At 32.5% G+C, this 24,404-nt stretch overlaps 1 protein-coding gene across 10 annotated transcripts in view; it reads left to right on the forward strand.

The window, feature by feature from the left end:
* Positions 1-24,404, forward strand: part of SLC38A6 (solute carrier family 38 member 6) — a 116,584-nt gene that overhangs the window by 20,051 nt on the left and 72,129 nt on the right. For 9 of the 10 annotated variants that reach the window (XR_012090978.1, XR_012090979.1, XR_012090981.1 and 6 more), the window contains exons 4-8: positions 1,480-1,532; positions 5,145-5,184; positions 16,057-16,135; positions 22,716-22,798; positions 23,282-23,340. Coding sequence is in view for 4 of the 10 variants with exons in the window: in XM_073011057.1 (XP_072867158.1) it covers positions 1,480-1,532; positions 5,145-5,184; positions 16,057-16,135; positions 22,716-22,798; positions 23,282-23,340 (314 nt within the window). In the remaining 6 variants the exon portion in view is untranslated. The remainder of the gene's footprint in view (positions 1-1,479; positions 1,533-5,144; positions 5,185-16,056; positions 16,136-22,715; positions 22,799-23,281; positions 23,341-24,404) is intronic. The other variant, XR_012090980.1, reaches the window with a different exon arrangement.

Here is a 24,404-nt window from a genome sequence, read left to right on the forward strand (position 1 = left end):
TTGGCTTAAAAAAAATGCTTATTTTTACGTACATAGAGGTCTTTGATTATGAAAGTGCCGAGGAGTTTTTTTGTTTATACAGTGGCGGTTGAAAGAAAACCCATGTATATCTTGAGAAAATTTATTGGAACTGGCTTTGAGAAATGATGAGTCAAATCTTTAACTCAATAAAAGATGTGTATTGCTGTACCAAGCCTTAGTATCTGCTATTCTCTTTAGTGTAAGCACTTTTCAAACTATAGGATTATACAAATAGTAGCACCACTAGTTAAAACATGAAGCTATATGATCTAAAGACACGGTTTGGTTATTTTATGAGCCATTTAATTTTCATCTTTTCTGTCACCACATTTATTAAACATGTGACTTGAAAATGGAATACTCTTTTAGGATGAAAAAATAAAATATATGCCCTGATAATTATGGGATAAGAGTATTATTTTTTGTGAACACATTTTCAGCATTCTAGGCACCTGGAGAAGTGAACATCCCTGAAAGTATCACACATTTATACTTTAACTTTATTTACATATCCAGTTTTTAGAAACCATTACCAATGAAACATGTGGACAATGTGGTATGCAAGTACTGTATAGTGAGAAGCAGGGATGTTCTTGAGTAATTGTTCCATTTGAATTAATCCAGCATGGATAGTTGTTAGACAACCATGAAATGTGCTGAGCTTTACCTATTCTAAGAGGACTCTATCCTTACAGACCATAAGCGTTCAAAAGTTTTCAAAAAAAAAAAAGGTTACTTCTGCTTTAAATTTAGTCTGCCATTCAATAGCTAAAATAAGGCAGGTGGATTAAACTGCTAGAAGTATGCAACGTTAGTATTGAGAGCGTTTAAGCAACTTAAAATCTTCAGAATGCCTAAGATCACAAATTTACCCATGACCAGCCTACACAGATTAACTTACAAAACATACAGAGAGATGTCAGATAGATAGAGGTAATAAGTTGGTGACCAAAATTACATTAATCTGCATGTTGAGATTGGTTACCTTATATTGATTAGAAACTTTTGCTTAGTAAAAAGGGGAAATAATTTTTAATATGTGCAGCTTGAGAGAGAGAATCTTTCAGAAATGAGATTAGAGAAACATAATGAAAGAATCCTTGGTGATTTTTTTAAAAGGTAAAAAACCATCACTACTGAGTAAAAAGACATGTTCTACAAAGACATCTGAAAATCATAGGTGTTGTGGTTTATATTTTGGAATGAAAATTGAAGATTTGATGAAAATTACCAAAGACTTCTACATAAATTGCTAATTAAGCCCAATCATCTTTTTTACTATTGCCTTTATTTGAGGATGTTAGGGAGAATTTTCTCATTTTGTGTTTAGTCCTGATTGGCCTGGATCATAAGAATTATACTGTAATTAGTTTGTAGTAGCATAATTAATTTTCTTCTCTTTAGGACCTGACACAAATAGTTTTGTGTAAAAGTGAACGTTGTAATTTCTCTTAACAGCCGTAACATCTTATGAAGATCTTGGACTCTTTGCATTTGGATTACCTGGAAAGGTAATTTTTTTTTTCCTCCTTATTGTGTCCAAAACCCAAAGTGGCATTTTTCCTTTGGTTTCAAGTTAAAAGAGACAAGTATATATAAAAGGAAGACATTAGAGGAATAAAAGGAAACTAAAGTGAGAAAAGAGAGAATGATGGGAGCAGGCAGAGAAAGAGAAGTCTATGTGTCCTTCCTAAAAATACATCAATACATTTAATTCAATGCTTGAATCTTTTAATATATTTCATCCTGATAAAGTAGCACAATGACTTGAATGACTTTAAAAGAGTAGCAATAACCTGTTTTAAGTTTTATTAATTTTGATTATGTACTCATATGAGTAAACCCTCATAAAGACGAGAAGAAAAGCAACATCAAATTCAAATTATAGCATGGCTCTTTACAAAACCAGTAATCAGAAGATCCTATCACTTAAGAATTGAACAGTGCTAAAAGATTATCTAGCTGTCCTCTCATTTATAGGTGAGGAAATTAAGGACCAGAGAAATTAAGGGGCCTATTTGTCAACTATTATATAAAGCCAGTACCACATCCTAGAACTCTAGATCTACTACTTTTCTTCCTCAGAATAAGAGAAATAACAGCAGTATTTATTGGGCACTCACTTGCAATAGGCATACTACAGTAGTTTAATAGGTAGAGAAAAACAATTGTCTTCCACCAGGAGTTGAACATTACTTAGTGCTATAGTATATAGTTTTTTAATTTCTGAAGAGCTACTATACTTCTAAAATTCATATTCAGTTTGGCTCCAAACAGGAATTCTTTTGTTTGTAAATCTGTTGTTTGTGTTTTTATGTTTTCGACTGACAAAAATTGTGTATATTTATTATGGACAACATGTCATTTTGAAATATATAAACATTGTAGAATGGCTAAATTGACCTAATTAATATTTGCATTACTTCACATAACATTTTTTTTATTTTTATTTTATTTATATATTTATTTTTATTTTTATTCTAAAAGGATACTCTATCTGTAAGTGGCTAAACTAACTTCTGAAAGTGAGTCTGGAGGAGAAATATATAGCTATGCAATGGAGAGAAAACTTGTATTTACATTCCAGTTAACTTTGGTGGAGTTTTTTGTTTTTGGCTTTTGAGACAGAGTTTCGCTCTTGTTGCCCAGGCTGGAGTGAAATGGCATGATCTCAGCTCACCACTAGCTCCGCCTTCTGGGTTCAAGCTGTTCTTCTGCCTCAGCCTCCTGAGTAGCTGGGATTAAAGGCATGTGTCACCACGCCTGGCTAATTTTGTATTTTTAGTAGAGACGGATTTCTCCAAGTTAGTCAGCCTGATCTCGACCTCCTGACCTCAGGCGATCCACCCGCCTAGGCCTCCCAAAGTGCTGGGATTACAGGTGTGAGCCACTATGCCCAGCCCTAACTTTGTTTTTAAAGTACGAAAAGGAATGCTTAAATCATATACTATATAGCATCGTGGCTTGGACCTTAGTAACCTGAAACTTAGACGAAACAGAGTATGTTACTTGAGGGTAAAAGGTTTTGTTAATCTTACTTAGCAGCAATTTTTTTGTTCTAGAGGATTAGGATGTTTGGTGTAGCCAGGGATCAATTTCCTCCATCTAGTTTAAACAAAGAAGAAAATATTTTTGTATGAGAAAATTCCACAATTAATATAACATAACCTATAAATATAATTCTAAGTAGCATCACTGATATCATTGTCATTTCATGTTCATATTTCCTGCATTGTTTGTATAGCAGCAAAGTTTAAAGAGTAGGGACTGCTGAGAGTCTTCTTTTCCTAAAACTCTAGAGTAGTTGCATTGTCGTTTTAATACATGCACCAAAAAAAGTTCACAGTAGGCAGGCACACTAGACAAAGCATACTGTGAATGAGGAGTTGTTGTTCGGTTGCTTGTTTAGATTTTCTCCCCACTTCCATAGTTGGGTTGAAACTTAACCATTTCCTTCTATCCAGATATTATATGGTTATAATATGGGATAATACTATGATGATCAAAGAAATTTTTTGAAATGTTTTGAACTTTTTGAGGAAGATTTATTTAAATGTCTATAAATTGGTATTTATTCACCAAATATTTATTGATCAAATGCTTTGTACTATGTACTGTGCTAGGCATTAAAAACATAATTAGGTAGGCAAGTAGGTAGGTAGGTAGATAGATATTCTAGCTTTCAAGATATGAAATGCTTAAATTCAACCAAAGAATGAAAGAATAATCAATAAGTTAATATTACTGTTTTTTGCAATATATTAATTGAAAATAAAACCAAATTTCATGTATACCTACTACTGACAGTAGGTATCATTTGTACTGAAGATAGCATACACAAGTTCAAAGTAGTCTTTTCACAAATAACTTCGACATTTTGGAACTAATTTTTACATAGACTGAAATGCAGAGTCTTTTCTGGAGAGCATTCAAGTGGCAATCACCACATCTCCAAAGACACTTTGTGAAATTTTCATATCATTAGACCTCTTCTGCAAACCTGAAGTCTCCTAGGTCCTAATAACTTAGATGGTTTTCAGGATAGGCGAATGCTGTGCCACTGATAGAATTCCTAACAAAGATGGGCATGAAAGAGGATCTGTTCCCAATTCATGTAGAACTGAATGATGCTAGACAGCTAATCAGCTCTGAGGATACGTTGGGGTTCCGATCCATCAAGATTTGAGTGATTGAAAGGCCCAAATGGAAGCACAGTGTTTTACTGTTTCCTCTAACTATATCTGATTACCTTGAGTTCCCCAGGAATCTCATCAAAGATGATAAGCTAACAAGCCTGCAGACTGAATTTTGTCCTCAGGAACATTTTGTATGGCTCAAATATTTTTTATTTTTAACTGATTACCAACTAAACATCATTAAAATATGAAAAAATTTATTTTCTGACTTTCTTTGAAAAATCAGAAGATCTGGCTACATTGGATCCACATTCTCACATGTTATCAAGTGGCCAGAGCTGAGTAGCACCTGCCCCACTGAAGGGGGAGGAATTCTCCAATATCCTACAGTTCTTGCCAACTCCCATCGTCTCATACTCGGCTTAATTCACATTACTGAGTTTGGAGCATTTTACCTATATTTTCAGGGTTTGAGAATAATTGGGCTCTAGACTTTATTAATCTCTGGGACTGGGATGCTCAAAGTCTTGGTATATGCCAAGCTGATAAAATCAGAAAACTTATATCATTTCCTTTTAGGCAATATATCATTGGCATAGCACACCCCAGCCTGTCTTTTTCTACTTATTTAAGCAGTGTGGTAAAACTAGCAAGAAAGGGAATGAGACACCACTCCCACACTTTTAATTTTTATACTTTGATAATCATTGATTACTAGCTTTTAACACTTATAACTATTTAAAAATGACTGCCAAGAAAAATTTCAAAAACTTCTTTATAGTGACTGTGGAACTGTTAAAGAAATACTTTTTAATGTGATGATTATTAATTTTATGTGTTTCAAATGACTGGCAAATTTCTTTTTAGTTTCTCTTCACTTACCACTTCTGCATCTGCTTTTTTAGTAATAGTTACTGGATTATAATAAAATACTGATTCTTTTCTATTATTTCCCTTTCTACTGAATATTTTTGGTTTTTTTTACAGGTGGTGGTGGCAGGCACCATAATAATTCAGAATATTGGAGGTAAGCAATTGAAAGTGCATTGTTTATGCATAAATGTGATGGCAATAATGTCCTTCCTTTGAATTGCTGTCTTACTACAGATCTAGCTGGGAACTTCTGTAGACATAGGTATCTTCAGAAGCCTGCATTTTGGATCCCTTTTAGCAGCATTTGCGACAGTAGCTTCTAAATTCAGTTGCAGCTAAATCCTGATTGCAGTCGTGTTATTAGGTCTGCAACACACCTCTAAAACGTTGGCTTTCTGTGATTGTGAAGGTAGGATACAATCTGGAAAAGCTCTCCTGATGATTTTAAAATATTTTCCCTCTACTTTTGTTCTAATCACCCTTTTGGCAGATACTACTTTAGAGGGATTAGTGTTCCATGGGCTGTGGACAGTCAAGTATGGACAACAATGTCCTCTTGTAACCAACAATTTAAAATGACCAAGTGGTTTAAAACATAAATAAATCTGAGATAAATAAACATTCTCACATTTATCCTGTATCTTGTTCCTATTAATAACCGATTCTAGAAATCTCAATATTGAGAACTATGTAGAAATAAAACTGTTAATTATAGACAGTTACTGAGTATTAAATGTATTAAACATTTAAATCCAAAATATGGGTATCATGTGTGTATATGTTGTAAAGAAGTTACTTAATGCTGAACAATATCTTAGTTTTCTTTTATCATTGACTGGAGTGCTAAATAAATGCTCTTAAAGGAAAATACACAGAAAAAGTTGACATGCACTTTGGATCTTATACAGGATTATATAGTCAGAGGACATTTTAATCTTATTTTTTACATGTAACAGTTTAATTCAAAGATGAAAGTTTTAATAAACTTCAGCTCTCATACTCAAGAGGTCTGAGGTATATCACTTTAAGTATTGTTCAATCAAATTCCATCTTTATAGTTTTTTTTTTGTAAAGGAAAAAATTAACATTCCATCAGTGAATTGTGCTGCCATTGTTTTGGAATCCTGTTTTAATTTTTTGAATTTTCATGAAAAAATGTTATGAATAAAAAGAATGCTTTCTTGCATGCCATACCAAATAATTTTCTCCTAACACACACTACTTCACACTTCACAGCAGAAGTCAAGAAAACCAGTCTCTTCATTTATGAATTTATTATAGTCATTAATTTTAAGATCTATTTTAGAATAATTTAGCAAATAAGTATTGCTTAACTGTGCACGGATAATGTTTCTGAATATGATATATATTTTTATATTTTGAATCCCTCTTTATCCTGTCTATATAGGTTCTAAGAACAATCACATTTTGTTTAGGTTACATTGAACCATTGTTTAACAGTTTATGTAGACTGTTCAGTTCAGCAATTTAGATACAAATTTGTGACCCTGGCACAATGCCCACTGTTGTATTCTTTGTCCTTTTCACCTTAATTCCTTTCTTGTCCTCTAATCTTGTTTATAACTGTTATTGGAGATGGCTATACTGTAGCACTTGCTGTTACTAGATTTAAGTTCTCTCTATATATGCTCCTGTACCCCCCTGTATTGTTAAGTTCCTTTAGCTCAAAAATATGCCTCATTTCTCTTTGTACTCCCAGCACCTAGCGTAATACCTGGGAATTGATAAACTTTTGTTGAGCAGAATAGAGCTGAAATGATTTGTATGATCTCTTTCTAAATACTTTAAATATTCTAGATATATTTATCGAGAAAAGGGAAATGCTAGACTGGCAGCTAGCTTCGAATATTTGAAAGACTGAACACAAAATACACAAAAAGACACTAGGCTAATTCAAGTATTGTTCCAGAGGGCGGAACTGGTGCTAAAGTATAGAAATCTACAGAGAAGCTGGTTTGGGTTTTCTCATTTGGAGTAGCCTTGTAACTAAGCTGTGTGATAATGAGGATGACCTACATCCCTTTGAAAGTGCTCCTTAGCCCTGAAAACATTCGAACAGAGCTGGTTGGTCAATTGCCAGAATTCTAGAAAGGATTCTTGCATTTGGTGGTGGATAGATGATGAGTTTTTCCAACTCTTAAGTTTTTTGGTTTGCTTGCTTGCTTATTTTAGAACATTTTAAAAGAAGGTGATTTAGAGCAGTCACAGAAGTTTTTAATGTCTCTTAAATTTAGAAAAGCTGGCAATGCTTATTTAGTTTTTAGAATAATATCCTCATAATTTTCTTCACATTGGTTAAAAGTGTATTAAGTGCCCAGTCAGTAATAACCAAATACATATTTTCAGAGTTTTTTTCTGTCTTTTTTTCATAGCCAGATGTACATAAACCGTTTCTTTATTATAATAGAATTGGAAGCTTGCTCTTGTGAGCAGAACACTGGATTGAAAGTCAGATACCTTAAATTCTATCCACTCCAGTCTCTGCCATTGGGTAGCCATATGTCTTGTGAAAATCCCTCCCTCTCACTGTCTAGGCTTCAGTTCCCTCTTTGTTAAATTGTTGGAAGGTAGAGTGGGAGGCAGGGAGCTTAGGGTCCCTTCTGACCCCAAAATTTGAATTCAAATTTGGCACATTGGGAGGCACATTAATTATTTTAGGTTATTAACATATTTTAATACAGGAAAGTTCAATGAGAGGGTTATACTTGGTTCAAAAGATGATTTGGCCCTTTCTTAGGTATCTTTAGCAAATCAATAGCTATTGCCCTAAAGCGTTCATGGATGCCATTTTTTGTCACTACAAAAAAGGGAACTTCAGTTCTTAGGACTACGCTTTAGAACCTCCTCTTATGTTAAAGTCTAGGAACCCTAGTCTTAAAAAGTAGTTTCTTGATTGATATATACAGAATCTGTGGAACTTCTGGTCCGTGTGTGCTTGCAAATAAACAACATACTTATTTGGGAGGATATTTAATATCCTTTGTCATTATATTAAATAAGTATATATATACTGTTTTATTATAATAAGTCAATCATATAATGACTTATTTAATGTTACTTTAAAATGGATTTTGATTATTTTGTTTATTAATTGGAAATACATTGGATATTTAAAAGATTATATTAAGTGTAAATCAGATTGAATTTTTACATATCTTAAGTGCCTGTCTGATGTAGTTCAGATAACATTTGTTTAAAAAATAGAATGTTTGTTAGTATACATTATCTGAGTTTTGCAGTGGTTGTTTAAATTAAAACTGAAAAATAATGTAATAGATTCTATTTAGGTCTAGCACTCTACTAGATACTTTAATTATAAGGACTCTTCAATATAGATATTATCTTCATTTTATAGAGAGGAGATCAGTGTGCAGTGGAGATAAGTAGCTTGCTCACATTTACCCCATAATGAAGCCTGGATTCAAACCTTGCTCAGTTGGCCTTGATTCTTTCTGCTGTGATACAGTAAAGGTTTGAAAAATGTGAAAAGATTAAATGTTGAAGATTTTCTAACGCCCTGGGGACAGAAACTATGTGTTTTCCTAACTTTACCTAGTTTCTGAGAAGGGCTCAATAAGTAATATTTGTTGAATGAATAAGACAGTTTTTAAAGTTCTGCTTAAAAGCCTAAGATTTTGCCTCAAAGAGACAATTGAATATACTATGTAAACAATAAAAAAAGAAACTTGAAAGACCATAGAATGATTTCTAGTTTAGAATTATATAAAAATGTAAAAGTTCAAAATATTGGGAAGAGTTAGATCTCATTTATGTAAAATAGGTTAAAAATTTATCGAAATAGGCTGGGTGTGGAGGCTCACGCCTGTAAGCCTAGCACTTTGGGAGGCCAAAGTGGGAGGATTGCCTGAGCTCAGGAGTTTGAGACCAGCCTGGGCAGCATGGTGAAACCCAGTCTCTACTGAAAATACAAAAAATTTGCCAGGCGTAGGGTTGCGTGCCTGTAAGTCCCAGCTACTCAGGTGGCTGAGGCAGGAGAATCATTTAAACCTGGGAGACGGAGGTTGCAGTGAGCCAAGATCTCGCCACTAAACTGCATCCTGGGCAACAGAGCGAGACTGTCTCAAAAAAAAAAAAAAAAAAAAAAAAAAAAAATATATATATATATATATATATGTAAAATATCTATTATTTTCAGATTAAGTAAATCATATCTTAATGTTTCTTAACTCTCTTATTCTTTGTAACATTTAAATACTTCTCAATTTTCATGAGATACAATTCTTGTGGTAAATCCATGAAAACAATGGAAATGGAAGGCCTTTAAAAGCAAAATGACCACAAATTGCCCTTGATCAATATTTGTTTCATGTGTCTTTCACCAAAGACCCAGTTTATTTCCCACATTTTCATATTCCATAAATCAAATTAATGTGCTCATTTATTTACATCCCTAGTACTTAGCATGTAGTACGCATTTAGTAAATAACATTTATTATAGGAAGAAAGAAAGGAATAAGAAGGGAGAGAGGGAAAAGCTAGTGACCTGGCTTAGTACTTCTTCAAGAGCAAAAAGAGAGTTGATTGACCAGGAAGAGAAACCCACAGTATACGTAAGTAAACATATAGTTCTTAGGAAAGCGTCTACTGTTGGAACTTCACAGAAAATCTTTTTTCTTCCCTGAGATTAATCAGGCACCAAGTATTAGTCACAAGGCACTAGTGTGGTCTAACAAATTGATTGAAAAAATCTACTGTCTTCAATTAAAATCTCTAAATTTTATAATGGAAAAAATGCAACACACTAAATTTAACACTCTTATTCTAAGGTTATAGAAATCCTTGGCTTTGGAAATTTGAGAACCATATAGTAAATTACTACTTAAAAGCAATTCCTGATATCCTCCCAATACTAATGAATAAGAGGCTCAAAATCGGCTAGAGCCAGAGGTAACCCTCTGTAGCCCATTTCCTCAGGTGCTGGAGTAGCATTTGCTGAGAGCCACTACTACTGGGACCCAAGGTCAGAAAAGAGGTGTCTGGAAGTTTTAATTTTTAATGCTGTTATAGGTGGGACAATTCTGCCTTAGAAAGTTTGAATTTGGTGGCCTAACAACTAAGGATAAAGGATTAAGAACTGTAGTAGAAATAAGTATAACATAGTTTTCACATAGTTCCTGTAACAGTGTTGTATTATGTGATTCTTTTCCTAAAAACTGAGGTAAGTAGTTGGTTTCACATTCATTTGAACTCCTGAAGTAAACCATTCAGCAGGCTAGAATATCACTAGAAATCAAACACTACATCCCAATCATCATCTTAGTCAAGCCAGAAAAAGTCTTACTTGCCCAATTCAAAATGTGGAAAGATGAGTAGCTCCTAGGAGGATGTTATATTCGTATTTTGCTCTTATAAATACGAAGGATCACTATGAATAGCATATGCTTTCCTTAGTTCTTCAAAGCCCCAGTTCTTTAAAGGAGATTAAAGATTTAATCATTACTACGTATTGTGAAAGGAAAACCATAAACATTAGTAGTCTTACTGAAAACCTGAAATTGCTAGAATGACCCAGGTGTTTCAGTCTGGCACAGAATCCACACACCTTACTCTTGCAGCCTTTATTAACACCTCAGTTTGGTAATCTATGGACTCGAGTAACCCCATTTCGAAATCTCATAAAGATAAAGGTATAAATAAGATCATTTTCAGTTGAGAATTATAAAAATCTCAAATTCTCAGTATTTGAAAAATTCACAATATTAGATGCTAGAAACTACTTTGATTTACTTTCTTCCTGTATATTCATTCATGCATTTTATTTATTTACTGTTTGGTAGGGTAGAAAAGTACTAAGAGTGTTTCAGATGAATTAGTTTGTATTGTCTCTTGGGAAACTAGGATAGGGCGTGCAGATACATCGCCATCTGCTGGTCGGTTTATCTGTAGTGAAACTGCAGCTTTCTTGAGACAGTGTCTAGAATTCTATTCTGGAAAGCACTGCCTTAAAATAGGAGAGGTAGAGGAAATTTGGAGAGTCTTTTTCACCAGCACTTCATTTGATAACATTTGCTGGTAATGTATTTTTTTTAAGGTTTTAAAAAATATTTTTCTTAGTAATTTCTATTGAAAATTATAAAATTTTCAGAGCAGTAGATATTTTGGCCATTTTTTATTCAAATTTAAGATCTTGAAAATGATAAGACAAAGATATACCTAGGGTCATGGGGGAGCATTTCCTCCATATGTTTTGATTTTCATTTATGCATGTGTTCTGTTCTATTTGAGTGCAGATAGAACTTCAGTGGCATTTAGATATTTTGTGGGACCACCAGATTAATAAGACACATTGAATAGAATAAACCAGTTAGTATCCATGACTAAAAACATGTTTGAAATAAAATTGAATCTCTCTGAGACAGAAAGGCAAACTTATTTTTTTCCCATACTACATCCGTTTGTTTAGGGCTGAGTAATCCTTTAAGAATTGCTGAACTTCCCCCAAGTGCTGAAAACCTAATTCTGTTTTAAAAATAGCTGAAAGTAATTCTATCCTCATACATATATTTTATGTGTTTAACAAAAAAGATACTTATCTTCATAAATTGTAATGATGTCTTAGGCCCAAACTCCAATTAAGGGTTGGTTTTCTTTTTTAAGTTTGTATGCTTAATAACGACAACTTGGGAAGCATTTTCAGAATGCTGGGAAAAATAATCGCTAAGAATACAGTATTTGGAAGCACAGAGACTGATTTTTATTTTTTAGATTTCAGTGGAGTGTTAATATTTCAAATATGTGAGAATAGGAAACTTTCTCTTCAGAACTACAATCACAGCCATAAATACAGTAGAGTCATAGCAGTAGATGCAATAGAATCTCATCATGAAACTCCATGAATTTTGAACTAATCACTTCACCAAAGCAGCGACAATACTGAAAAATGAAATGCATTGAAAATATATCTCAAGATGAAATAAAAATTCTAAGTGTTACTAAAGCTTCTGACTAACGTTCTCTGTGATAGAGATTCATTTCCTTTGAAGTTAACTGTTAATCTCAGCATTCAGAAGTAGTTTGTTTAAATACTGATTTAAAAAAGAAAAATAATTCTGAAGAGTGGTCCTTCTGGTAGACTTTCCTTATTTGTCTTTGTTTTGTTTACTTTTTCACTTTGCTCCTGCACGCTAGTTAATAGAACAAGTTTCTCAACCCAGACTGGCTGTTTCCACCATCACTAGCTTGGGCAAGTTACTTCTTTGTACCTCCTTATATTCTGTGAAATAAATAATATGTACCTCACATGTTTGTATAAAGATTAAGTGAGGAAATAACTTGTGTAGAATACTACCAAGCATACAGTAGGCATCTGAAAAACAAAGATGTTCGCTGTTCTCATGGATCTCTGCCCAGAGTTCCTTTCCCATTTCTCTGTTTCTAACATCTCTCCTCTCAACCTCCTGGGCCCAATTCATGTATTTCTCTTTATGATTAGATCAACAGATATTAACACCTTGCAACTTGCTATTACCTAATCAGATCTTACCCCATTTTAGTCATTTTTTAATAGTACTGTTGCTTCTCCAAGTTTTTTTTAAAAAATGCTTTCAACTTCTTCTTAGATCAACAGATATTAACACCTTGCAACTTGCTATTACCTAATCAGATTTTACCCCATTTTAGTCCTTTTTTAATATTAATGTTACTTCTCCATGTTTTTTTTAAAAATGCTTTCAACTTCTGTGTTTTAAGTTGACGGATATTTTATTTTTTTCCAGAGAAGTTTCTATTAAATGAGTTCTATTAGTTATGTTTAAAATTAAGTAGAAAAGAATACCTGTTTAGTTAATATGGTAAAACTAAGTGATTTATAATGGCTGAATACCTGACATCAAGGTATATCTTCTGTCACTGATTTTGGCTTTGGTGGTTTGGGGTCACTTAACTATATGCATGGCTCTTGTGGATGACCCAATTGCGGCTATTAATTGAGAGTAGGACATGGTGTGTCTTGTTTTAGGAATCTATACTATGTGTCGATGTCACCCAAAATCATTTACAAATTTTTCCTTATGACTGATCTGAAAGATATGTGCTTAAACACTTTCTTATGCCATTTACAAAAGACGTGAGACAAAAAGTGTGGCAGCCAGCTATTTGATCTAGTAAACCTTTTAGTTAAAAACAAAAGCAATATGAGCATTCCTCTCAATAGTATATCTTTAAAATTTTTCCCGTTCATTTTATTGAGCTGATGTTCTTTTGTATGAATTTAATTAAGATATATTTCCTAACTTAATTGTATTTAGTAATCTTTTTGTTTCTTCTCTGTATCATATATAATATAATGTGTTAAAGTGCTAGTTCTTACATGAAAGTTTACTTGTGATTAAGAAAAAAATAATTTTCATAGTGAGTAGAATGGTAGTGGTCTTTGTTTTACTGGCTTAATCTGTGTGGGTTTTCCCCTATAGTAAGCTCTGTGGTTGTGTAGCTCTTAAAATATATACTAACATTTTCTAGAAAAGAAGCAATGTTTTGTACATTTTATTATATTTGTATCTTGTATGTGAGGTCTTCTTTGAGAGAGAAACACATGTTTGCTGAGTTCATATTTCTTAAAATATACATGATTCTTCAGACTGGAATCTAATGAAATAGTACTCCCATTTGAAAACCAAAGAGTTAAGGGTACAACAGAGGATAAAAGTGATCAAATGATTAGTCAGAGGCTAATAGAAATTCTGGAAAGAATGACAGATATTATATTAGAAAGAAATAGGATCTCATATTCACTGAAGCTTTCTACAGCTAAAGGTCCAAAAGAAATAATAGAAAATTACTGAAAGAGATGAATGTCTGAAACTTCAGAAATGCATATGGTGTTGGGTTAATCCAAGCAAGAAAGAAAGATGGGCAGATAATAAATTACATTTTATAGGAAGTCGGCTTTCCTTGTTTTCAAGGTATTTTGTCTTTTTTTCTGTTCTCTCTGTCTCTCTCACAAGATATATTTAAGTAAATCTAGGACAGTTTCAGCAAATTCAATTCACAATTTTTATCTTTGCACTGTATGTGTAGAGTTCTTTGGAATCGGTAAAATATTATAAAATCTCCAAATCCTTGAATGGACAAAGTTAATCTAAACCTTCCTTCTGTTCTGTGCCAAATTGATAGCATTTTTCCTTATGATAATATGAACAATACAGAACACATTTTTGCATACAATCAGTTGTAATATCCCATAACTAAAAGATTTTGCAGAAATGTCTCAGTGGGTTTTAGTCAACTCACTGAGACATAGCTATACTTCTGCTAGGGAAAAAGAAATCATTGTAAACTGAAAAAATATGTATATGTATATTTTCATCACAAAGAAGTGATTATTTAACTGTTCTAAATTTTACTTTGCCATAAATACATGTTATTTTACTAAAAAAAATTGAGAGTGTGTGTATGTTTGTAGTATTATCTGTCTACATACAAATTTACACACAAACTAGCATGTATCCTTTTTTTTCTCAAGTTAAATGGTCACAAATCATTATAATCATGAAATTCGGCTCCTTTCAAATAATGTTGATTGAGAAATATACATTCTTCTTAAACTATTTGAGCCTTTTAATCAATTTTTCCCCAGATTTTTGCCACTGAAACTTGGCATTCATTTTTGTTCTTAGTTTTTGTAAGTTTTGTAAGGAGAAAGTGAAATGTTTCCTGAAAAATAAATAAGTAATAAAATTAATGTGCACACAAAGTATACTCTTTATTCTTTTTTTTTTTTTTTTTTTTTTTTTTTGAGATGGAATTTTGCTCTTTCACCCAGACTAGAGTGCAGTGGTACAGTCTCAGCTCACTGCAACCTCCACCTTCCAGTTTCAAGCGATTCTCCTGCCTTATCCTCCCAAGTTAGCTGGGACTACAGGCGTGTGCCACCACGCCTGGCTAATTTTTGTATTTTTAGTAGAGACAGGGTTTCACCATGTTGGCCAGGCTGGTCTTGAACACCTGACCTCGTGATCCGCCTTCCTTGGCCTCCCAAACACTTCATGGCATTTTCTTTTTGCCCCCCGCTCCCAACACACACAAACATAATCTCTGTGGGGAAAGAGACTCTTACTCTGTTAAATTGAACTTCTGACTGCAAATCATCTGAGTTTCTATATATTTAAGTATTTAAGCTTAAACTCAAGTATTTACATATGAATGAGTTCTGTATTCTATAACCATATTAAAACTTTTCCTAGTATTTTTATAGAATTTTTTTATAGCTACATCAGAATTAGGATCATTATTAAAGTGCTACAAAAGCTAGTTATTTCTCAGACTCTGTTAGATTAAATGTGAGAAATAATGCTGGCTTCAGGTTATGATTGTATAATATAGATGAACCCTGTTAATAAAATGGCATAAAAGTTGGAACTTTTGTCTTTTTAATATACTTAATGGTTTCTATTGAACTTTCTCTCTTTTTAGAGATTGATTTTAAATGTAATTCATTATGTATTCTTTTTATCCTATAATTATGTGTTCATAATGCAGGGGTGGATAGTAGAGAGGCAAAGAAAGGGACAGAGGGAATGAGACTTCTCTGTTGTGTGGAGGCATCTTTCTCTAGTAAGAAGGAACAAATAATCCAGTTACTAGTCATACCTATTAAACTTCTGTGTCTATGTCAGTTGTTGCTAAACTAACCTCTAATGCCTTAAAAGGGGTGATAACATATAAGAGACTTTTAGTAAAACTTTGTACAAATTTCATTTAAAAGTAGCCTGAAATCAAGACCCTTTCTCTTACCTAGTTTGCTTTGGACTTGGAATGTAAACAAAAGATACTTAATGTACTTAACAATTATTCTTCTCTACAGTTACTTATCTTTATTCGTGTGGGGGGGGGGTGTGTGTATCTCTTTGGTATAGTGTGTTATAAGTTAATCTTTCATATGTTGTCATAGCTCTAATGGACATCTGTGTTCCTAGATGGATTATTCTTTAAATGGTTAAAAAATCATAGAATTCTAATAGAAACACTTTTTATTCTTTTGCAGCTATGTCATCTTATCTTTTAATTATTAAAACAGAGTTTCCTGCTGCTATTGCAGAATTTTTGACTGGAGACTATAGTAGGTAAGAAAAAGCATTTTACATTGTGTCCATTCATTTATTAATTCAGTAAATATTTATTAAGCTGTAGTGGCAAGTAAAATAAATGTAGTCCTTGCCCTGAAGACACTTACAAATTAGGCAGAAATGAAGCAGTAATAGAATAGAAACTACTCAGCCAATGTTTATTGATTACCCATATGAAAGCATTGTTCTGTGAACCATATGAAGCACCAGATATAACCCTTGCATTCCTTGGGGATGTGAGATAGGCTGAGACAGATCTGAGATTGAGACGCTCTTAAGGAGGAGTAAAGAGTAAATTTCTGGGGATACGCAAGACTGGGGTTGGGGATGGGAGAAGGTTGAATATACTGACAGTACAGGTCTTAAACAAAGGAGGGGAGTGAGTGATATTGCTGTCACTTCTCAGCAAATCATAGTGATAAAAAATGTGGCAGTTACAATTATACGTGTTTGAAATTCCTATTGTATACCATGGCAAAAAAATAAATTATTTGCAAGGACTTAATTGTTTCATTTCCTGTTTTTGAACAATATTATAAATAATGCTAAACCATGTCATATCTCTTTTATCTTTATTTAAAAAAATGCATCTTATATTTGACTTGCCTCTTTATAGGGAAAAAACAAAATTAATTGTGCTTTTCTTTTCACTGTGTAGAACAAGAAAATTTTAGAAAAATGAACTTGAAAAGACAGGATGAATCATTTTAATTGCCATCAAGTTATTTCACATAGTTAAGTTTCAAACCACAATACAAAACCTGTCAGACTTTTAGATTTGAATATTGGGTTGTTCTGCTTCAATAATTGAACTTGTTCTGGAATGCAAGGAAAGATTTCAAAAATTAGTTTTTAGCTTTTACAATTCAGCTTCCATTAAAGAATTCTACTTAGATAACTGCAAATACATATTTGTAAGAAAAGTGTGGTATACTTTAGATCTGAATAGAAACCATCAAGAAAATTTAGTTGAAAAAAGACAAATAGAAGTCCTAAATGATTTTTCTTCATCAGAAGATATTGTTCATTTGTATGATACTTTACAATTAATGAGGTTTCCACATTCATTATCACATCTGATACAACTACCTTATTTTATCTACAGTTTTATCTAGTTACATTTTGATTCTATCCTTAGGTTGATAAACAATTCCTGTTAGAAATAGCTATGTAAAATTCATTTTTGTATTTGCTGTGGAAAACATTGAGGGCACCTTCTATTACTCAAATTCTATGTGAGAAATTTATATTTTAGGGTTAAGAAATCAAGGCAATATGAGGTAGAATAAAGAGGACTAGACTAAGAGTAAGGAGATGTGTGCTCTATCCATTTCATATTCAATAATCTCAGGAACTTAATTTAACTTGTTTTGACTATATAAGTTACTTGGAGCCTTAGGTTTTTTTATGTGATGTAATGGGGGTACCAATATTGCCTTCTTAAAGTTGCTGGGATGATCAAGTAAGATATATATACATATGCTAATAGCATGTGTATAAACAAGCATGTGTATACAGAAACTTATAGCGCAGTGTAAATGTGGAGAATTAAGAAATTCTAATAATTACTATGTTAAAGGTGGTGTTTGCCTTTTTGCCCTGACTGCCGGGAAGCTCAGAGTCAAATGTGACACATTTGAATTAATATAACTGTATTAATTCCAACAGTTGTCACATGTGTTTTCTTTGTTCTTGGTCCTGAATTTCGTGGCTCCTATTTGTATTCTTTTATTGTCACATGTCAGTGGAAAGAGAAGGGATTGTAAATATATGTAATATTTTAGAAATAATTAAAGTAGTATGTGGCAGAACTGGTATTGAAATTTAGGTCTTCTTTCTCTAAAAGTGATATTTTTACCGTAGCTTCGTTTTAAATAATTGGCAAATGATTTACATTGCTGCATTGATTTTTTGTTTGTTTTTTTAAAATAAAAATTAAAATGAACTTCCATCTCACTCATATTAATAGAAAATTGATTACAATGTTATTTTTACATGTTAGAAATAGATTTTTAAAATCATATACTTCAAAATGCTGTGGTCAATTTGCATTATCTCTGTTACGTTTTAAAATTGTATGTCTTTTTAACAACCTTATCTTGTTTTAAATGTAATATATATTCATTTATTTGGGCTAATTATATTAACTTATTTGAACGCAGATAAATCATTAATCTTGAAAGCTTAATGCTAGAAAATAATTAAGAAACAAATATTATGATAATTGACTTTACTATCTATAAAAGACAGTTTTTTTCTAGATAGACTTACATGGCAGTATTCTATGAGATCAACATGATATTGATAAACTTTTAGGGTTTGATTCATAATAAATTTTAATTAAGATCTTTCAGGTGTGCTAATTTTCTGGGTTATCTGCAGGCTTGGTGTACCTTTGAAATATAAATCTTTATAAAGATATCAAAATGAAACTGTGTTCATAATAATCTAATAGATGTCAGAAGCTATAATACTTATACTGAACTTTCATGATATATCTATATATTTCATAGAATAACTTACATTTTTAAAATCTATGACTGTTAAAGTTGGAAGCTCTCTGTTAACATTTAATGATCTTGTCAGGGGAATATGATTGACACAATTAAGTTGTCTTGCATTTTAGTTACATAATTGGTATTGGATGTGAGTAAGATCCTAATTCAGAACATGTGATACTCTTGTTCCATTCCTTTCGAGAATGAAATTAAAGCAACTTATAAATAAATCTGGTTTTCATTAAAATATGGAAAAATACATCTGCATGCCAAAGCATTTGCAGTACAGCTAAGGATTTATACTCTATATTTCATACTTGGAACATTTTTATCATACAGGATTAAATCCACAGATCAAACAAGTTCTCTAGGAAGTATAAAGGTTTTTACTCTAATTCTTTTGGCTTAAAGAGAATGTATATTTGGATCACAGTAGGAAAACAGGAGTTCTGTTAGATCATTCTTTATTCCCCCCTTAGGAAAAAAATTAAAGTTAGTACATTCTTCTAAAATGCTTATTTACAAAATACATGTATTTAATATGTACTTTTTGAGATTTCTTTTTACTAGTTTGCTTTTCTCAGGTGGCAGTTTTATTTTGTAAGTTTAATAATTTCTGTTCTTTGGAAAATATCCATTGAGAAATACAATTCATTTGTCTGTGACACACACATGAAATCTAAACTAATTTTACTGTCCTTTACTGTGTTGCCTTTATTGTTAATGAATGGTAAAGAAAAGCACTGTATTTACAATTGGCTTTATTAAGATGAATTATTAAGGATAAGAAATGATTAACAATAACCAGTAGCCAAGCCAAGGATAGAGAAATTGTATTTTACAGTAAAATTATTTTTATATTAAGAATTTAAAGTTCAATCCTATGAAAAGGAGAATGCAAAGCATGATCTTGAAATAAACGAGGTAGTATCTGAAAGTATTTCCATTGCTACTGTCACTAAGATCATCATCTTCCTTTTGCTGATTTTACAGACATATAAAATGAAGTTGTTGAGCCAGATGATCTCTAAGGGCTCTTCCAGCTCTAACATTCCATAACTGTGGTTCTGAGTTACTGCTGGGAGGAGGTAAAGTTATCTTCAGTCCCACAGTTCAGTGCTTTGGTCAGTTATATGACTTTTATGGGCATTAAATGAATTGTGATCTGAAATAGTATAAAGTAAGTGGTGTTCAGAATTTCAAAAAGTGTTCCTTTATTCTTACGCAGGAGAAGAGAGTCCTGGTCCTGGGGATTAAATGCTCCCTTTTGTATGACTTCAGCTTCATGACCTTTTTTTTTTTTTTTTTGGCTTATCATAATTTTTTGTTTTATTTTATTATGATAAGAATACTTCACATGAAATCTGCACTCTCAACAGATTTTCAAGGGTATAATGCAGTATTGTTATCTACGAGGGACAGCAAAACTAACAGATGGAATCTACTTTGGTATTCCTTTGGGCATTTTTCCTCCTGGCACTGCAACTGTCTGGGTCTAATATTGGGTCCCAGAAGGAAAGACATTTCAGACATAGAGCCCTGGGCCTTTTGCCAGCTTCAGAAATTTGGTTGCCAGGTGTTCCTCAATGAAAGATCTTTTGAAATTTCTGTTTTGATTCTTACTCAAGAGTGACTAGAAGATAAACATGTTGAGTATCATTTTTGTATTATTAATATGTGTACTCTTTTAGTACTTCCTGCATACCAGGAATTGAGGGGCATGTGCAAATGGAGAGAGCAAAACTTCAGGCCCACTAAATCTGTAAATACTTATGCATAGGTTATAGTTTCTGGCATATGTATTTCCTAATGACACAAATTAGGGTGGAGAAGGGAAAAGTGTCGTCATGGTGCTGTTTCTGCTGCTGCTCCTTCTCTTGTTCTGTTAAAGAGGAAGTTGTCAGCACCCAACAGTAACAACTAAGTTCATATTAGAAGCCACTGGTTGAAATCCATATAGAAGAAGACCTTTGCTTAATTTAACATGGCAGTGGGAGACTGGCTATCTGATAGAGAATGAAAGAGGATGCATTATTGCAAAGTGGGAATTTTGAGGTTATCTGCCAAACAATTTGAAAAAGTCTCTATTGGTCTTTGATGCTCCAAGCTCCCATTTTTGCATAAGTTTTACTTTGTTACTATTGTGCATGTGTATGTATGTGTATACACTTCAGTGTAAAAATCTGACAGCTACGATAAAATTTAGAAAGAAAAGCAAATAAAAATCATGCATAACATCTCTAACCTAGTCACTGTCCTTTTAATTCTTTTGAATTTTTCCCAAAAGCTTTCAAAAATATAGTTAATAATTATGTTTATATCATCATCATTTTCCATTTTATTCATTGTGTTTTTTCTTAAAACCACATAACATTTCATTGAGTATGCTGTTCTAGATATTTTCAGATGTTGGATATATATAGAATTTTCCTCCAGCTTCTCATTATTATAATAATGTATTCAACAGCTTCATGTACATAGAATTTTCTCTATTTTATTTTCTTAGAGTAGATTGCCCCTACATTTTTATTGTTCTTGCTACATATAATCATTGTTTTTCCAAGAGATAGTACTAATTGGCAAGATCACTAGCAATGTATGAAGTCCAATTGTGCCACATCCTTGAATATTTTTGTTTACTAATTTTGCTAGATTAATTGCAACAGTCTCATTATTTCTTTAATTAGCATCAGTGATTGGATTTTCTTCATGTGTATTTACTAGTTGTATTTCTTTCATGAATTGTTTCTCCTTTACATACAAATCTATTGAGGTCTTGGGGAATTAATTAACTTTAACTTTTAAAAATGTCTACATATATATCTCACATTGAAAAATTGAAACCACATATATGCAAACAAGGCGAAAATAAAAATTGCTCATATTGCTATCACATAAAAATGTCTACTTTTTGGTATTTTAAGTATATCCTTCTGGCTTTATATGTGCATCCAGTTTTGTTTTTTTCAATGAACAAATACAAAATCATGTTAACCTACCTTTTTCTCATTCTGTATTCTAATGCCTTTATATGAAAATTTTAATTTTTTATAATTGGTAATTAATGCCCTTTCCTGAAATTTGGAAAAATGTATATAGAAAACTATAAAGAAGAAAAATGACCTACTATTTTACCACCCAGAGATAATGGCTATCAATACATTTTAGTTTCTTTCCATTTTTAATGCATCTATGTTTTTCCTCAAAATTATCATGCTGTATACACACACATATGATGTTTACTGAATATTCAGTATATTTTATTTCAAAATTATCATGGTCTTGAAGGTTTGTTTTCAATTTTTATTATTTTAAATGTTTTCGGTAAACATCTTTTTATAAAAGTCTTTGTTCTTCAGGAATAGAAAACCAAACACCACATGTTCTCACTCGTAAGTGAGAGTTTAACAGTGAGAACACATGAACACAGGGAGGGGAACATCACAGACTGGGGCCTGTCAGTGGGTGGGGGCAAGGGGAGGGGGAGCATTAGGACACATACCTAATGCATGCAGGGCTTAAAACCTAGATGACAGGTTGATAGGTGCTGCAAACCACCATGGCACATGTATACCTGCGTAACCTGCACATTCTGCACATGTACCCTGGAACTTAAAGTAAAATAAAATAAAACTAAAATTTACAAAAAGTCTTTGTTCTTATTATTTTTAGTAGTCTTTTATAAAAGTGTTTTCAAGTATATAATTATTTGAAAATTCTTTATATCTCTTGCCAAATTGCTTTCCAGAAAGATAATTTATATAATTTGCATTTTCACCAGCTTTTTGCACACCTCATCACTCCTCACTAATGTTGACTGTTATCTTATTTTTAAATATTTATTTGGTAGTTGGAAATGGCATCTCTTTGTTTTTATGCATTTCTAAATGTAAATTCATTAATAAGAATAATGGGATCCCACAAGAACATTTTAATGAAAGGAGGTGGGCTTTTCCTAATGGCTGGTTTTAATGGTTATAACTCTGTGTGTGTGTGTGTGTGTGTGTGTGTGTGTGTGTGTGTGTGTCAGAACAAACAGTGGAGTCCCGTGCCTAAAGTGAACTGTTTTTTTTTGATAGATATTGGTATCTTGATGGACAAACACTGCTAATAATCATATGTGTTGGCATCGTGTTCCCTCTTGCACTTCTTCCCAAAATAGGTAAGTCTTTATAGAGCACATTATTTGTTTAGAGAAAGGAAAGAAGGGAGGGAGGGAAAGAGAGATAAATATTAAGGGGCTTTCAAATTTCACAGTACCACATTTTTGGCAGAAGCATGGTGGTTGTGAATAATTTTAAACTTGGCCTTATTTTAGGTTGTTCAGCCTTCAGCCCTGCCTAGTTAACCTATTACTTGGTTTGCAGTAGTATTTTGTCTGCCCCACTAAAATAAAATCTTTACGGCGGAACATTAAAGAACAGCCTTTCCTTACAGTGTACCATTAGTGGTAAGCCAGTTCCAATTCTGCTGTACAGAGCTACATAAATGATCTGTGACAGATAGTTGGAATGTTGTTATTCTGAGCTCTAAGCCCCAGATACCAACCACTGTAATAGAAAACATGCCTAAGATGTATAGTTTTAGTTGTATGTTAAAATCACTTTCCTTATAAATTGCTTTTTATTTTACTATTACTTTACAGGCTTTCTTGGCTACACAAGTAGTTTATCATTTTTCTTTATGATGTTCTTTGCTCTTGTGGTAAGTTTAAAATATAATACATTGCTTATCTCCTCACTAAAATTGGACTCATTGTGTTAATGTCTTTCTTACTTTTAACTGTTTTGCGTTGGGAAGGGTATCTCATTTTATTTCATTGTGTTATTAAAAGCACTTTGTTCCATTAAATTATTTCCTTCATTGTATCTATTTTGAAGAGGCTTAGGTAGAACAGCATTTCAAATTCAGCATTTCTTGTGGTTAACTAGAGAGGAGAGCATGGCAATTCTGTTAAAATCTTAGATGGAGTGTAATTCTTTGTGTAGGTGTATAAATTTATTCCTGTACCATATTGTATGAAGAATCAGTCTGGTTCTAATCTGTAAAATCTATTTGAGACTAGTCATCTTAATCTTGAAACTTTATTCCATTAATGAAATAAACAGAGCTTCTGGGACTACACTGAGGAGATCTAGTAAGAAATGGGTTGCCTGAATTCTCCTATTTTGTCTGGTTTATTCAGCATAGATAAATTCTCATAAAAACACTGCTACAAATTAATATTTTTCTTCACATGTGGGATATATTCCTTATGTTTTAATTAGCTCATTTTTATTATATAAAATTATCAGATGACAAATTTAACTTATTTTGATATTATAAAATAATATAAAGATAAAAGAATTTAAATTTATTTCCTTCGAATTCTAAAACATCTTAACATTCTAAAGATAGTACCTTTGTGTGAAAATTTTTAAGTCTTTTTTCTTTGTATAGCAGTTTATTCCATAATCAGTATCTAAATGTCAAACCTTAAGTAGAATTAAACATTTTTAACGTTCCAAGAATACACATGTCCAAATGAGCTTTTCATGAGCTTGGTTCAACTCTTTCTTGTTTTTGAAAATGCATGAAAGAAAACAGCCATATGTAAGACCAGGGCAGCACATCAGTAGTTAAGCCATATTATAGAGCCAGATTTCAAAGCTGTCAAAACAACCCAGGGTGCATTTAACTTAGGCTAAGCTATCTTCTGAGACACAGGGATAAAATAACTTTAAATTATTTAAACAAAGTGGAAGTGACTCTGATTTTAGTGTATATAA

This window comes from Chlorocebus sabaeus, chromosome 24 (genome assembly GCF_047675955.1).
Source record: "Chlorocebus sabaeus isolate Y175 chromosome 24, mChlSab1.0.hap1, whole genome shotgun sequence".
Lineage (NCBI taxonomy): Eukaryota > Metazoa > Chordata > Mammalia > Primates > Cercopithecidae > Chlorocebus > Chlorocebus sabaeus.